We start from the raw sequence: 17,693 nt of genomic DNA, 5'->3' as shown, positions 1-17,693 counted from the left end.
TTAGAAATAATAACATAGAAATAGGGAGTTTAAAAATACAAAATAAAGAGGTTGTCTGGTATATTAGAAATGCCCTAGAATTTTCTGTATAAAGGCAGAGAATAGGCTACTACTAAGCATATATTTAGCTGTATTGAGTTAAGAAAAATTAGAAATAATAACATAGAAATAGGGAAATAAACACAAACTAAAGAGGTTGTCTGGTATATTAGAAATGCCCTAGAATTTTCTGTATAAAGGCAGAGAATAGGCTACTACTAAGCATATATTTAGCTGTATTGAGTTAAGAAAAAATAGAAATAATAGCATAGAAATAGGGAATTTAAAAACACAAACTAAAGAGGTTGCCAGGTATATTAGAAAGGCCCTTGAATTTAGAAGTAAAAGCATGCAAGTTATGCTGTCTGTGTAGGATTAAAAGAAAAAATAGAAATAATAACATAGAAATAGGGAAGTTAAAAACACTAACTAAAGAAGTTGCCAGGTATATTAGAAAGGCCCTTGAATTTAGAAGTAAAAGCATGCAAATTATGGTGTCTGTGTAGGATTAGAAATAGGGCATTTAGAAACATCAATTAAAGAGGTTGCCAGGTATATTAGAAAGGCCCTTGAATTTAGAAGTAAAAACATGCAAATTATGCTGTCTGTGTAGGATTAACTAATAAAAATTGTAAGTTTTGTATAAAGGCAGAGAATAGGCTACTACTAAGCATATATTTAGCTGTATTGAGTTAAGAAAAAATAAAAATAATAACATAGAAATAGGGCATTTAGAAACATCAATTAAAGAGGTTGCCAGGTATATTAGAAAAGCCCTTGAATTTAGGAGTAAAATCATGCAATTTATGCTGTCTGTGTAGGATTAACTAATAAAAATTGTAAGTTTTGTATAAAGGCAGAGAATAGGCTACTACTAAGCATATATTTAGCTGCATTGAGTTAAGAAAAAATAGAAATAATAACATAGAAATAGGGAATTTAAAAACACAAACTATAGAGGTTGCCAGGTATATTAGAAATGCCCTAGAATTTTCTGTATAAAGGCAGAGAATAGGCTACTACTAAGCATATATTTAGCTGTATTGAGTTAAGAAAAAATAGAAATAATAACATAGAAATAGGGAAATAAACACAAACTAAAGAGGTTGTCTGGTATATTAGAAAGGCCCTTGAATTTAGAAGTAAAAGCATGCAAGTTATGCTGTCTGTGTAGGATTAACTAATAAAAATTGTAAGTTTTGTATAAAGGCAGAGAATAGGCTACTACTAAGCATATATTTAGCTGTATTGAGTTAAGAAAAAATAGAAATAATAATATAGAAATAGGGAAATAAACACAAACTAAAGAGGTTGTCTGGTATATTAGAAATGCCCTAGAATTTTCTGTATAAAGGCAGAGAATAGGCTACTACTGAGTATATATTTAGCTGTATTGAGTTAAGAAAATTTAATAATAATAACATAGAAATAGAGAATCTATAAACACAAACTAAAGAAGTTGCCCGGTATATTAGAAAGGCCCTAGAATTTAGAAGCAAAAGCATGCAAGTTATGCTGTCTGTGTAGAATTAACTAATAAAAATTGTAAGTTTTGTATAAAGGCAGAGAATAGGCTACTACTAAGCATATATTTAGCTGTATTGAGTTAAGAAAAAATAGAAATAATAACATAGAAATAGGGAAGTTAAAAACACAAACTAAATAGGTTGCCAGGTATATTAGAACTGAGCATATATTTAGCTGTATTTTGAGTTAAGAAAAAATAGAAATAATAACATAGAAATAGGGCATTTAGAAACATCAATTACAGAGGTTGCCAATTATATTAGAAAGGCCCTTGAATTTAGGAGTAAAAGCAAGCAAGCTGTGTTGTCTGTGTAGGATTAACTAATAAAAATTCTCCTTCTAGTAGTGTGCCCACAATCACAGTTTTGTGGTGTTGTGGAGAGAGCAACGAGGAAACTGGACTGGTATCTAAGCAACGTAAACAAAAACAATAACACAAATTTCTGACTGAATCCGGAGCGATAATAATTTCTATTTCCTAGCGTTGTTTGCTGGTATTTCTATCTCTTGACGTTGTTTGCTGGTAATTATCAGAAAGTTCTATAAACGTTCTATTTTATCATGTTTTTCCTAATTCTCTACCGTATAAAATAGCTGATTAGTCTGTTAGTTTAATGTTAACTTGCAAAGAATAGGTTAGGTCAGCGAGCAATAAGAAAGATAGCGTATTATTATTATTATTATTATTATTATTATTATTATTATTATTATTATATATATATATATATATATATATATATATATATATATATATATATATATATATATATATATATATATATATATATATATATATATATATATCATTACTACTGGTTAAGCTACAACCCTTGCTGGAAAAGCAGGATGCTATAAGCCCAATGGCTCCAACAGGGAAAAAATAGTCCAGCAAGGAAAGGAAATAAAGAAATGAGTTTAAAAAACAAGTAATGGACTAGTAATATAGAATATTTTAAAAACAGTGGTAATATTTCGATAGAGTCCCACCCAGTCATTACCACTTGCCGTAAATAGGAGCATGATGTTTTTCTTTTTCCACGAGCGCACGGGGAAGCAAAAACTATGAGATTTCAGTAATATTTCGATAGTCCTTAATGGTTTCTGCTCTACCGTGCACTCGCTTCTCTCGCTAAAGAAGAAAAATATCAAGCTCCTATGTTCTGGCAAATGGCTAGGAGGGACTCTATCAAAATATTACCAAAATAGTAATAACATAGGAATAGATAATTCATATATAAACTATAACAACTTCAAAAAACAAGAGGAAGGGAAATAAGATTGAATAGTGTGCCCTAGTGTAACCTCATGCAAGAGAACACCACCCCAAGACAGTGGAAGTCTATGGTACAGAGAGAGCTTATACTTGGTTCAAAGTAGCCTATTTATTATCGGAAGAAATGGTAAAATACTGTGCGAATCACATATTAAGCATTCAGAAAATAAGTTTACATATGTAGTCATAAATTAAAAACTCATTGACATTTTACAGGTTGAAGTGTCGCAAAGGGCAGTCAGAGTTTTCTTGCTTGAGGGTACACTCAGGCACACTATTTTATTCTATTTCTCTTCCTTTATTTTTTTTTTTTTAAGTTTAATAGTTATATACACAAAAGATCTATTTTAATGTTACAGTTCTTAAAATCTTTTATCTTAATTGCTCACTACTACTCCTGTAGTTTTATTTCCTTTCCTCACGGGGCTATTTTTCCCTTTTAAATCCCTTGGGCTTATAGCATCCTATTTTTCAAACTACAGTCAATTCTTTTTAGCGAGGCAGATTTGCACCGACTCGCAGGGGTGCCCTTTTAGCTCGGAAAGGTTTCCTACTCGCTGATTGGTTGAACAGGATAAATGCGTCGGTGCAAATGCGTCTCATTAAAAAAAATTGACTATAGGGTTGTAGCTTAGCTAGCATTAATAATAATATATAATGACATGTTTGAAGTCCTACCTAACCTCGGGATGTTCCAACCTAACCCGACCTCAAAAAAAATCAAATACGGCGATTAATTGAAAGCAGGCCACTAGTATCCTTCACACTGCCTTGCCCTCCTAACCTAACCAGATCTTGATGACCCCCCCCCCCCACAAAAAAATAGGAAAATATTTGATGCACCACAAACTTACAGCGCCGTAAATTATTCATCCTGTACCCTACAAGTCATTTTTTGAATTTGCTGATATTAGCCTTAATTCTATTAAAGATTTTTTTCTAAGGAGATTGACACATCAACATCATGCTAGGATTACCGACCAATTTTCTCAGATTAGTTACGCTCGTGGATTTGTAATTTAGCAAAGGGCCTCGGTTAGATTTCGCCAGTCACCAGCAATTATAAACATGGGGATAATTTGCAAATTATTCATGTAACAAGACCAAAATCTATCATATCAAATAGAGTTGAAGGGCTTATTGTATAAATAATTTTCACTGAAAAAAAATAGCGAAAGAATGGGATAAAATATCAACGTAGAGATATTATATATTCTGTTTCCTTAGAAATGTCTTTGGACACCAACATTTCTTGGAATGATACCGTACAAGATTGTGTCATATCTATATACAACACTTCTTCGTTTCGTGTGAAAAAGTTTATTTACAACTGTATGTCTGTAACTGAAGTTAGAATTTCTGGATATGGTAGAGAAATTTGAAAAATCCTAAAATATATGAGAATATACCCATATTTAGTATGAAGCTTTTTTTTTTTATTAAAAGTCACTCAACTATCAAACATAATTTTTTTTAAATGCCTTAAGCACTACTCTGCCACATGCTTCTAACATTCAAGTAAAGTATTGGAAATTTTTTTACTTTGCTCATTGAATGTATAACTACTTATTCACCTGCATCTTATAATTAAAAAAGAAAGCAGACAATAATTACTGTCATGTGTCGAGTAGAAAAAATACATGTTAACCCTTTTACCCTCAGGCTATTTGGAAATTTCCAACCCTTAACCCCCAGGGGGTTATTTTTTCCCCAGCACATTTTGTAGTATATTTTATTTAAATTGCTCTAACAGCCTTGGAAAATGCCTGAATTTTCTCAAAAAAATTATCAAAAATATGAAAAATAAAATTTTATAGCAATTTTTTGCAAGGACGTACCCGTACGTCCATGGGGGTAAAGGGATGGGTTTTGTGAAACATACCAGTACGTCCTTTGGGGGTAAAAGGGTTAAATCTACAATTACTGATCGCCCCTTTTTACTTTGCAGTTGAAGAGAGTTAAATCCTGTGCCTTATCATGTCCATCACTGCTCCAAGTGTCTTCATGGTTAATGTCACTGGACAAGTAGACTCTGGAAGGTTTATGGAGGGCGATAATCTATATTTCAACTACTGCTTCACATCTGGGCCAGACTGGGAAGTGGTTGGGGTACGTACTGAATTATTTTAGATATTTGTCGTGTGTGGTATGCTGGGGAAATATTGATAATTTGTTATTCTTAATTCATGTACGTGTAGATTTATCATAGATGTTTTCTAAATATTATTATAATTATTACTAGCTAAGCTACAACCCTAGTTGGAAAAGCAAGATGCTATAAGCCCAAGGGCTCCAACAGGGTAAAAAAGCCCTTTGAGGAAAGGAAGTAAGGAAATAAATAATATGAGAAAATATGAACAAAATAAAATATTCTAAAAACAGTAACAACATCAAAACAGACATTTCATATATAAACCATAAAAAGTCTTATGTCAGCCTGTTCAACATAAAAACATTTGCTGCAACTTTGAACTTTATTTATTGTTTGAGAATATTTTTGAGAATTTTTCTGTATATACAGTTATTGCGACTGTTGTACAATCACTTTAGAGGAATATATTATATTAACTTAATTGTTTGGTGCATTGACATTTTAATTTGTGTACAGTGAACCCTCGCTACTTCGCGGTTCGACCATCGCGGATTCACCACTTAGCGGATTTTTTTCATAACCCATACAGTATATATATATACATATTGGTAATAACAAAATCAATATACTGTACTGAATAATCAATATAATCGATGCAAAAACTAACCTATACACAGATGTGTACAGTAAATGCGTTTGTTTCTTCATTATGATCAGAGAAACGTAAACAAAACATTGGTTGCCATTTTTTATCATGCTTTTTGGCGTGTTTAGGAAACGCATGATATAAAATCGCCTTTAATATTTGTGCCTGTTTTAGTTTAGGGTACTGTAGTACATGCATTAAGTGTCCTGTACATTAAAGGGTAGTTTGTTAACAGTACTACGTACAAGGGATGGTTTTAAAAGTCTGAATATACATGTTGAATAAATAGGTAAATATGGTGTCACTACTTCGCGGATTTTCACCTATCGCGGCCGCATCTGGAACCTATCTACCGCGATAAACGAGGGTTCACTGTTAAGGAATACTGTAATGTACCATTATCTTGGTAATGATCTTCATCAATGTTGTATATTTATTCAATACAGGGTTTAGAGGAATGCGTTTCTCAAATGAGTCGTCGCAGTGATGACGAAAGACAAATATTCATATGGAACTTTCCTTTAGACATCACGTTTAAGTCAACTAATCCGCACGGATGTAAGTATTTATGTATTTTTGGGGTTAATATGCTGCGTGGTCACCAAGGCTAGAACAGGGAATCAAATATGACATAAATTACCAAAGAAATATTGTTTCCCGTGCTCTAGGGCCAGCGTTTCAACGTACAAAGCACGGATTCCGTGTTAAAAAGTTTTAAAGGCCGCTCATTAATGGCAAAGGCATGGGGCAGTGACATTGCCCTAGCAAGATGGACAATGCCCTAGAGACTGACCTTATATCATATGATCAGTGCCCAAGACCCCTCTCCACCCAAGCTAGGACCAGGGAAGGACAGGTAATGGCTGCTGAAAACTCAGCAGGTAGACCTAAAGGCTCCCCCAAACCCACCCTCCTTAACTCACAAGGATGGTGAGGTTGCAGCGACCAAAGAAACTAACACATTTGAGCGGGACTCGAACCCCAGTCTGGCGTTCACCAGTCAAGGACGTTACCACATCGGCCACCACAACCCTGTATAGGGAAAACAATACGACCTAGTCATGTTCCCCTTTCCTTACTCTTCAATTCGTCAAAGGGGCGACTATCTTGTACATAAGTAGTCTCCAGATTAGTATTGGTTCTCGGTGTTGACGTATCATCGGTTTCTAAACGATTTCAGATTAGTATTGGTGCTCGATGATAACGTATCGATTACCAGATGATGTCGACATGGGAGGTGGTGTGAAGAGTTCCATAGAGTTTGAATTCATTGGTCTCCCTTATACACACTGATTCCGTGCTTTGTACTTTGGAACACTGGCCCTGGAGGAGTGGAGACGATATTTACCTCTGCCAACAAAGTGGGAAGGAGGTTATGCTTTCACCCCTGTTTGTGGGTTTGTTTGTGAACAGCTTCCTGGCCACAATTTCAATCGTAGAGTAAAGAAACTTGCAGGGATTAACTTAGGCTATGTAAAAAGTTGAAGATGATTAAATTGTGGAAGGTGAAGATCACGGTCAAGCAAAATGTCCAATTCATGTAATCATTCATAAGTTTGGACATCATTGGTTCATATTTGAGTGTATGAAAATCCACACCAATTAATACATGTTAAGGTCAAGGTCAAGAAAAAGGTCGAAAAGTAAGCTGCTGCGGCAGAGGTCTGCACTCTACTCAGTGCCCCTCTAGTTCTTTAGTAATTTGTCATATTAGATTCCCTGTTCTAGCTTTTTACGCAAAAATCCTTGGAGAACACACAGCACCTCCTTAGAAATACACTTTTCCTTCATCAAAATTACTTTTATATCTAAATATATTTTTATGATATTCATTTCTTAAAATACAGGCTATGTATTTTACGTAACTGTACTGTATCGTACCTTTTCTTGTGGCTTCAGTGTCTTTCTAAAAGATTTTTTATACTGTTGTGACTCCAGTACATTATTACATACCCATGAATTATTGTTGCTTATCAAATGGCACCCTCTATGATTTTCTTACAGGGCCTCAGTTAGTGTTGAGTGTATACGGCAACGATATATTTGGTAACGACACCATTATTGGCTATACTGCCTGCCATCTTCCTATCACCCCTGGGATACACAAACGAAGGTAATTTTCAATTAAGCTCGTTGCTAAATCCTAAGATCTTTTGTAGAGAATGTGTGATAATGTATCGATAATTCTCTTTCTTTCGCTGCAGTTCATTGCAAAACAAATTATGCATACTACATTCATCATATTACTCCCTGGCATTTATTAGTGGTTAACCATTCACTCACTATACTGAACGACCCCAAAGATGCTTGAAATCACTGGCCAGAAGACATGTAATGTAGTTAATGTTCTCCTGTCAGTAATCCTAACCATTCCCAAATCAAACTATTGTTCTCTAATCTTTGATAATGCCATAGCCTCTGTATGTACCATGGTCTTCCACCTTCCACTGTCTTAAGTTAGAGTTCTCTTGCTTGAGTGTACGCTCAGGCACACTATTCTCTTTCCTTATTTCCTTTCCTCACAGGGCTATGTTCTCTGTTGGAGCTCTTGGGCTTATAGCATCCTGTTTTCCCAATTAGGATTATACCTTAGCTAGTAATAATAATACTGAGAAATAGTTGGGATTACTGACAGAATATTCACTTCATTACATGTCTTCTGGCCAGTGATTTCAAGCAACTTTGGGGTCATTCAGTACAGTGATTGAATGGGTGACCACTAATAAAAGCCAGGGAGTAAAATTTTTGTCACACTTATAACTTCTTAACCCTTTTACCCCCAGGCTATTTGGAAATTTCCAACCCTTAACCCCCAGGTAGTTATTTTTTTCCCAGCACATTTTGCAGTATATTTTTTTTAAAATTGCTCTTACAGCCTTAATTTTTGTCATAGAGAGGTCAGATTGGTCTCATTCTCTTGGAAAATGCCCAAATTTTTCTCAAAAAATTATCAAAAATATGAAAAAAAAAATTTTATAGCATTTTTTTGCAAGGACGTACCGGTACGTCCATGGGGGTAAAGGGATGGCTTTTTTTAAACGTACCAGTACGTCCTTTGGGGGTAAAAGGGTTAAACAGTAATTATTCAATAAAAAGGGTGGCATAGTAGTTTATACTCTTATAGCATTTTTGAGCTTCAATCCTCTTCTTGGAACCCAAGAAGTGATATGTACAAAGAAAATTGGAGTGGCAGGAACAGTACCATATTGTATTTCATGTTTTGATCATGTTTCCATAACATTGTTAGGCACTGTTGTACTGCTTCTCTCCTATAGTTGAGGAGCTCGGCATTAAATAACCCAAAGCGGTTACTTAATTCAAACAAGTACAGCTGTCATCAAGGGAGGAACCTAACATGCTTAGACATTCCTCTATTGTCCTTTCAACTTAATGGATGCAATGGAATATTATATGGAATTCAGGCCATAGAGCTGGGGAAGCCATTCAATTTTTTAATTATTATACAGTACTTTATTTTTATTTCGTAATTGTCTCACAAGGATTTTAAAGGTATTCCTTTCTTAGGAGAAAACATACTGTACATTTAGATTTTGAGTAAAATGAAACATTAGTCCATTAAAATCCTCTCTTGTTTAACCCTTTTACCCCCAGGCTTTTTGGAAATTTCCAACCCTTAACCCCCAGGGAGTTATTTTTTTCCCAGCACATTTTGCAGTATGTTTTTTTTAAATTGCTCTAACAGCCTTAATTTTCGTCATAGAGAGGTCAGGTTGGTCTCATTCTCTTGGAAAATGCCTGAATTTTCTCAAAAAATTATCAAAAATATGAAAAAAAAAAATTTATAGCCTTTTTTTGCAAGGACGTACCGGTACGTCCATGGGGGTAAAGGGATGAGTTTTGTGAGTACCAGTACGTGTTTTGGGGGTAAAAGGGTTAAAGGTATTCCTTTCTTAGGAGAAAACACATACCGTACATTTAGATTTTGAGTAAAAATGAAACATTAGTCCATTAAAATCCTCTCTTGTTTAACATGTCACGTGTATAATTTCCAGGTTAACGACATTTGTACCAGAATCTGCTTCTACCATACAAAAACTAATGGCTTGGCTAACAGGAAGAAGACCTGAATTTGTAGATCCAAAGCTTATTGCATGCGGCAAAGGACGCGAAGGTAAGTCGCTAATGTATTTGAATGTTGAACATGGTAGGATGTTTGTCATTTTTGCACCGTATTGTTTTGTTTGCTATTGTCACAAGTTATGCTTAGCTTTTCGTAAACTATTCTTTTACGAGAATTATATTTAGCTTTTTGTAAACGATTCTTTTACCAGAGATATACTTAGCTTTTTGTAAACTATTCTTTTACCAGAGTTATGCTTAGCTTTTCGTAAACTATTCTTTTACCAGAGTTATACGTAGCTTTTCGTAAACTATTCTTTTACCAGAGTTATACTTAGCTTTTTGTAAACTATTCTTTTACCCGAGTTATACTTAGCTTTTCGTAAACTATTCTTTTATTATCATTATTACTATTATTACTAGCCAAGCTACAACCCTAGTTGGAAAAGCAAGATGCTTTAAGCTCAAGGGCTTCAATGGAGAAAAATAGTCCAGTGAGGAAAGGAAATGAGGAAATAAATAAATGATGAGAATAAATTAACAATTAGTCATTTTAAAAACAGTAACAACGTCAAAACAGATATGTCCTATATAAATTATCAACAAGGTCAAAAACAGATATGTTATATATAAACTATAAAAAGACTCATGTCAGCCTGGTCAACATAAAAACATTTGCTCCAACTTTGCACTTTTGAAGTTCTATTGATTCAACTACCCAATTAGGGAGATCATTCCACAACTTGGTAACAGCTGGAATAAAACTTCTAGAATACTGTGTAGTATTGAGCCTCATGATGGAGAAGGCCTGCCTATTAGAATTAGCTGCCTGCCTAGTATTACGAACAGGAGTTATACTTACGGTAGCTTTTCGTGAACTATTCTTTTACGAGAATTATATTTAGCTTTTCATAAACTTTCTTTTACCAGGGTTATATTTAGCTGAGATACTACAGCTATAAAGTTATTGGATCCTTGACTGACTAGACAGTATTACGTTGGATCCCTCTCTCTGGTTACGGCTCATTTTTCTTTGTCTACACATATACCGAATAGTCTGGCCTATTCTTTTCACATTTTCCTCTTTCCTCATACACCTGACAACACTGAGATTACCTAACAATTCTTCCTCGCTCAAGGGGTTAACTACTGCACTGTAATTGTTCAGTGGCTACTTTCCTCTTGGTAAGGGTAGAAGAGACCCTTTAGCTATGGTAAGCAGCTCTTCTAGGACGACACTCCAAAATCAAACCATTGTTCTCTAGTCTTGGGTAGTGCCATAACCTCTGTACCTTGGTTTTCCACTGTCTTGGGGTGGAGTTCTTTGGCTTGAGGGTACACTCAGGCACGCTATCCTCATATTTTTATGAAGTTTTTATATTTTATATATGGTAGATCTAATTTAATGTTGTTAATGATCTTAAAATATCTCATTTTAATTGTTATTACTTCTCTTGTAGTTTATTTATTTTCTTGTTTCCTTTCTTTACTGGGCTATTTTTTCCTGTTGGAGCCCTTGGGCTTATAGCATCCTGCTTTTTCAACAAGGGTTGTTTCTTAGGTTGTAGTAATATGATGTTTTAATTATAAAATAAATTTTTGAATATACTTACCCGGTGAATATATATAGCTGCAACTCTGTTGCTCGACAGACAAAAAAACAGTAAAACTCGCCAGCGATCGCTATACAGGTTGCGGGTGTGCCCACCAGCGCCAACTGTCGGCCAGATACCATACTCGATGTAAACAAAGACTCAATTTCTTCTCATCCCACTGCGTCTCTATTGGGGAGGAAGGGAGGGTCATTTAATTTATATATTCACCGGGTAAGTATATTCAAAAATTTATTTTATAATTAAAATATAATTTTTAAATATTTAACTTAGCCGGTGAATATATAATAGCTGATTCACACCCAGGGTGGTGGGTAGAGACCAGTTAAATATGTTTACATCGTTTAAGCTAAGAGTTTTTATTTCATTTTGGAAGTTATCAATATAACGAAAAACAAAATAAATAGGTACCTGGTAAGGAAGTCGACTTAGACGATTACTCTGCCTTGTAAGTACGTCTTCCTTACGGAGCCTCGCGATCCTCTTAGGATGCTGACAGACCCCTAGGAGCTGAAGTATCAAGGGCTGCAACCCATACAACAGGACCTCATCAAACCCCTAATCTGGGCGCTCTCAAGAAATGACTTTGACCACCCGCCAAATCAACCAGGATGCGAAAGGCTTCTTAGCCTTCCGGACAACCCATAAAAAACAACATTAAAAACATTTCAAGAGACAGATTAAAAGGATATGGAATTAGGGAATTGTAGTGGTTGAGCCCTCACCCACTACTGCACTCGCTGCTACGAATGGTCCCAGTGTGTAGCAGTTCTCGTAAAGAGACTGGACATCTTTCAAGTAAAATGACGCGAACACTGACTTGCTTCTCCAATAGGTTGCGTCCATTAGACTTTGCAGAGATCTATTTTGCTTAAAGGCCACGGAAGTTGCTACAGCTCTAACCTCGTGCGTCATAACCTTAAGCAAAGCTCGGTCTTCCTCACTCAGATGTGAATGAGCTTCTCGTATTAACAATCTGATAAAGTATGACAAAGCGTTCTTTGACATAGGCAAGGATGGTTTCTTAACTGAACACCATAAAGCTTCAGATTGGCCTCGTAAAGGTTTAGTACGCTTTAAATAGAACTTAAGAGCTCTAACAGGGCATAAGACTCTTTCTAGTTCATTGCCTACGATCTCCGATAAGCTGGGAATATCGAAAAATCTAGGCCAAGGCCGAGAAGGTAGCTCATTTTTGGCTAGAAAACCAAGTTGCAGCGAACAAGTAGCTTTTTCCGACGAAAATCCGATGTTCTTGCTGAAGGCATGAATCTCACTGACTCTTTTAGCCGAGGCTAAGCATACCAGGAAAAGAGTCTTAAGAGTGAGATCTTTCAGGGAGGCTGACTGTAAAGGCTCAAACCTGTCTGACATGAGGAATCTTAGTACCACGTCTAAATTCCACCCAGGTGTAGCCAAACGACGCTACTTAGTGGTCTCAAAAGACTTAAGGAGGTCTTGCAGATCTTTATTGTTGGAAAGATCTAAGCCTTTATGCCGGAAGACCGATGCCAACATGCTTCTGTAGCCCTTGATAGTGGGAGCTGAAAGGGATCGTCCTTTTCTCAGGTATAAGAGAAAATCAGCTATTTGGGCTACAGAGGTACTGGTCGAGGATACAGAAACTGACTTGCACCAGTCTCGGAAGACTTCCCACTTCAATTGGTAGACTCTAATGGTAGACGCTCTCCTTGCTCTAGCAATCGCACTGGCTGCCTCCTTCGAAAAGCCTCTAGCTCACGAGAGTCTTTCGATAGTCTGAAGGCAGTCAGACGAAGAGCGTGGAGGCTTTGGTGTACCTTCTTTACGTGCGGCTGACGTAGAAGGTCTACTCTTAGAGGCAGACTTCTGGGAACGTCTACTAACCATCGAAGTACCTCAGTGAACCATTCTCTCGCGGGCCAGAGGGGAGCAACTAACGTCAACCTTGTCCCTTCGTGAGAGGCGAACTTCTGCAGTACCTTGTTGACAATCTTGAACGGTGGGAATGCGTAGAGATCCAGGTGTGACCAATCTAGGAGGAAGGCATCTATATGTATTGCTGCTGGGTCCGGGACTGGAGAGCAATAGATCGGAAGCCTCTTGATCAGCGAGGTTGCAAAGAGATCTATGGTTGGTTGACCCCAAGTGGCCCAAAGTCTCTTGCACACATCCTTGTGGAGGGTCCATTCTGTTGGAATTACTTGCCCTTTCCGACTGAGACAATCTGCTATGACGTTCAAGTCGCCCTGGATGAACCTCGTTACTAGGGAGATGTCTCGATCTTTTGATCAGATGAGCAGGTCCCTTGCGATCTCGTACAACGTCAGTGAGTGGGTACCTCCTTGTTTGGAGATGTACGCCAAGGCCGTGGTGTTGTCCGAGTTTACTTCCACCACTTTGCCTCGAAGGAGATACTCGAAGCTTTTCAAGGCCAGATGAACTGCCAACAGCTCCTTGCAGTTGATATGCATGCTCCTCTGACTCGTGTTCCACAGACCTGAGCATTCCCGACCGTCCAGCGTCGCGCCCCAGCCCAAGTCCGATGCGTCCGAGAAGAGAACGTGGTTGGGTAACTGAACAGCCAGGGGAAGACCCTCTCTTAGGTTGATATTGTCCTTCCACCAAGTCAGACAAGACTTCATCTTTCCGGAAATCGGGATCGAGACCGCCTCTAGCGTCTTGTCCTTTTTCCAGTGGAAAGCCAGATGGAATTGAAGAGGACGGAGGTGTAGTCTTCCTAGTGATACAAATTGCTCCAGGGATGACAGCGTCCCTACCAGACTCATCCACAGCCTGACTGAGCAGCGTTCTTTCTTCAGCATCTTCTGGATGGAAAACAGGGCTTGATCTATTCTGGGGGCCGACGGAAAAGCCCGAAAAGCTTGACTGTGAATCTCCATCCCTAAATACAGAATAGTTTGGGATGGGACCAGCTGCGACTTTTCCAAATTGACTAGGAGTCCCAATTCCTTGGTCAGATCTAGAGTCCACTTGAGATCCTTCAGACAGCGACGACTGGAAGAGGCTCTGAGAAGCCAGTCGTCCAATTAAAGGGAGGCTCGGATGTCCGATAAGTGGAGGAATTTGGCCACATTCCTCATCAGCCTCGTAAATACGAGAGGAGCTGTGCTTAGGCCAAAGCACAGGGCCCGAAACTGGTAGACCACATCTTCGAAGACGAATCTCAGAAAAGGTTGGGAGTCTGAGTGAATGGGGATGTGGAAGTAGGCGTCCCTTAGGTCTAGCGAGACCATCCGGTCTTCCTTTCTGACCGCTGCTAAGACTGACTTTGTGGTCTCCATGGAAAACTTCGTCTTTGTGACAAAGACATTCAGAGCACTGACGTCTAGCACCGGTCTCCACCCTCCTGTCTTCTTTGATACTAGGAAGAGACGGTTGTAAAACCCCGGTGATTGAAGGTCCGAGACTTTGACCACCGCTCCCTTCTCTAGCAAAAGAGACACTTCCAGTTTCAGGGCTTGTCTCTTTTCTACCTCTCTGTACCTGGGAGAGAGATCGATGGGGGACGTCACTAGAGGGGGTTTGCGTACAAAAGGGATCTTGTACCCCTCTCTGAGTAACTTCACAGATTGTTGATCTGTGCCTCTCTTCTCCCAGGCTTGCCAGAAGTTCTTGAGTCTGGCTCCTACTGCTGTCTGAAGTTGCGGGCAGTCAGACTCTGCCCTTAGAGGACTTGGATCCTTTCCTCTTCCCTCTCAGGGCTCCTAGGCACCAGTCTAGGAAGTTAAAGACTTCGAAAGCCCTAAAAATCCCTTTAAGAAGGTGGTCCAGGTCCGAAGGTGACCAACAAATCTTCGAGCGTCTCATGGCAAGGCGACGGGGAGAGTCTACAAGACTTGAGAAGTCGCCCTGGGCAGAGGCAGGAACTCCCAAGCCGAGAACTTCTCCCGTGGCATACCAGACGCTCGATCTAGACGAGAGTTTAGATGGGGGAAAGGCAAATGCTGTCTTTCCTAAACTCTTCTTAGTCTCTAACCAGTCTCCCAACAGCCGCAAAGCTCTCTTGGATGAACGAGAGAGAACGAGTCTAGTAAAGGCAGGTGTGGTAGCAGGCACGCCTAACACAAACTCTGACGGCGGCGAACGTGGAGCCACAGAAACAAAGTGGTCAGGGAACAACTCCTTAAATACAGCCATGACTTTTCTAAAGTCCAATGATGGTTGAGTTGCCTTAGGTTCGTCAAGCTCTGAAGGTTGATCCTCTTGCGGTTCAGCAACGTCATCATCTGATAGTTCCTCATCCGAAAACTGATGAGGAAACGGCAACGGAGTGGGCAACGTCTGGCTCGCTGAGTCCGGTCGCACTGGTGCATGCGTGACGGATCCGGACGCAACGTCATGGAACTGCTGCACAGTCTGTGAACTGTCAACAACCATGGGTGCGCGAGGACGCACAGCGTCCACCCGAGACTGTTTAGACCGTCTGGGTTGTGCAGTCAACACCATACCGGGTTGCGGAGGTTGACGCACCGCGTCAAAACAAGTCACCTCTGATGGTTGTTGAACGTCCTGAACGTCAACAACCACCTCCGTGCGTCGCCTAACGTCAACGTGCGGCTGGCAAACCACACTGGGTCGCATCGGTGGGGGTACAACCTCGACTGGTAGACGCGAGAAAGTAACCTCAGCGTCAACAGGACGCACAACAGACCGCTTGGATGGTTGTTGGCCAGAAGGTTCAGCAACAACCTTCTCCGCATTGAAGTCCTCCATCAAGGACGCAAGCTTGGACTGCATGTCCTGTAGCAATACCCATTTAGGGTCTACGGCAGCAGGTGCAGCAACAGACGGGGTGAGCGACTGAGGCGGTACCGCTTTGCCTCTCTTAGGCGGTGAGCAGTCATCAGATGAAGGCAACGAGTCCGAACTGACCCAGTGGCTACAACCGGGACGTTGGACTTGTCCTGAAGGGACCGACTTACGCTTCAAAGGTCGTGAGACCTTGGTCCAAAGTTTCTTACGAGAAACACCTTCGGACGACGAGGTAAAAACGGGCTCTCTCGTCTTACGTTGGTAGGGGCGATCTTGGGGAGATACGCCTGATACCATAGAGGGAACGTCTGTTCGCTGATCAAAGCCTCTTGAACCCATGCGTCGTACGACATTGCTTCTCCCCTGGGCTTGGGAGCTTGCAAGAGGTCCCGGACTAGGAGGACGACAGGCACGAACAGACGAACCCTCAAGCGCAACACTGTTCACAACACTTTGAGAAACACTTGGCACTTTATCACTTCCCGCGGCACTTTGGCACTTTAGTTCCTTAACATCCGCCATGAGTTGATTGCGGTCACTTGCAAGGGACTCAACTCTCTCCCCCAAGGCATGGATAGCACGCATCATGTCAGCCATCGATGGTTCCTGAGTGCTAGGAGGGGGGTAGGAACAACCACTACAGGGGAAGGATTAGGTTGAGGGGCATGAGGAGAGGGAAAATCTACCGACCTAGAAGAACTTCTCCTTACCCTATCTCTCTCTAGTCTGCGTGTATACTTCTCAAATTCGATAAAATCGAATTCCGAAAGGCCCACGTATTCCTCACACTGATCTTCCAATTGACAGGTTTTACCCCAACAATTGGAACAAACAGTGTGAGGGTCGAGAGAAGCCTTTGGAAGACGCCTATGACAGTCCCTAGCATTGCATTTTCTAAACTTGGGAACTTGTGAAAGGTCAGCCATTTTGAATTGATCAAGGGAAAATTCCAAAAAACGATCTAAGTCATCAACAATGAATCCAATACAAAAAAGAGTTCAAGGATTTATTTGAAGAAAAACCCTGTACTGCGAAAGCTCATAACCAAAATAAAGTACTTCACCAAATATGATGGGAAAAACTCCAGGTTTCAACAGCGAGTAAAGTACGTCTTGTCGACACGTCGACAGAGAAGAAATTGAGTCTTTGTTTACATCGAGTATGGTATCTGGCCGACAGTTGGCGCTGGTGGGCACACCCGCAACCTGTATAGCGATCGCTGGCGAGTTTTACTGTTTTTTTGTCTGTCGAGCAACAGAGTTGCAGCTATATATATTCACCGGCTAAGTTAAATATTTAAAAAGTAATAATAATAATAATATTTTAATTCTTTGCTTTGCAGTTACCCGAGTAAGATCACACGGTGAAATTACAGTGTCTTTCAACGTCGTCATGAAAGACCTCGAGAAACTTGGCTACAACTCAACCGGACCGTCACGTAACTCCAGCCATTTTCCCCTTACCCAGTCAGTCAAAGACCCCGTCCCTTCAGGGTCTGGTCTCGCAGTGCGTAGCGAAGATTAGGTCCTAAATTCACAAACATTCATCATCGCAACAATCTGGTATTTATATCTTATGATACGGAACTATTTGTTGACTTTTTTCGCTGGAAATTGCAGGCATGGAAGTCAGGTTAGGCCTACCTTAAGCCTAAATTTAACAAAATTC

General features: G+C 39.4%; 1 protein-coding gene across 1 annotated transcript; it reads left to right on the top strand.

The window, feature by feature from the left end:
* The first annotated feature begins 1,991 nt into the window (after positions 1–1,991).
* Positions 1,992–17,686, top strand: LOC137620352 (B9 domain-containing protein 1-like). Its single transcript, XM_068350582.1, has 6 exons — positions 1,992–2,089; positions 4,788–4,948; positions 6,024–6,135; positions 7,582–7,690; positions 9,591–9,709; positions 17,368–17,686. The coding sequence occupies exons 2-6, from the start codon at positions 4,817–4,819 to the stop codon at positions 17,547–17,549; spliced, it is 654 nt and encodes a 217-aa protein (XP_068206683.1). The 5' UTR covers positions 1,992–2,089; positions 4,788–4,816; the 3' UTR covers positions 17,550–17,686.
* Positions 17,687–17,693: the final 7 nt, after the last annotated feature.

Source organism: Palaemon carinicauda, chromosome 26, assembly GCF_036898095.1.
Source record: "Palaemon carinicauda isolate YSFRI2023 chromosome 26, ASM3689809v2, whole genome shotgun sequence".
Classification (NCBI taxonomy): Eukaryota; Metazoa; Arthropoda; class Malacostraca; order Decapoda; family Palaemonidae; genus Palaemon; species Palaemon carinicauda.
This window is presented reverse-complemented; position numbering and strand designations above follow the sequence as displayed.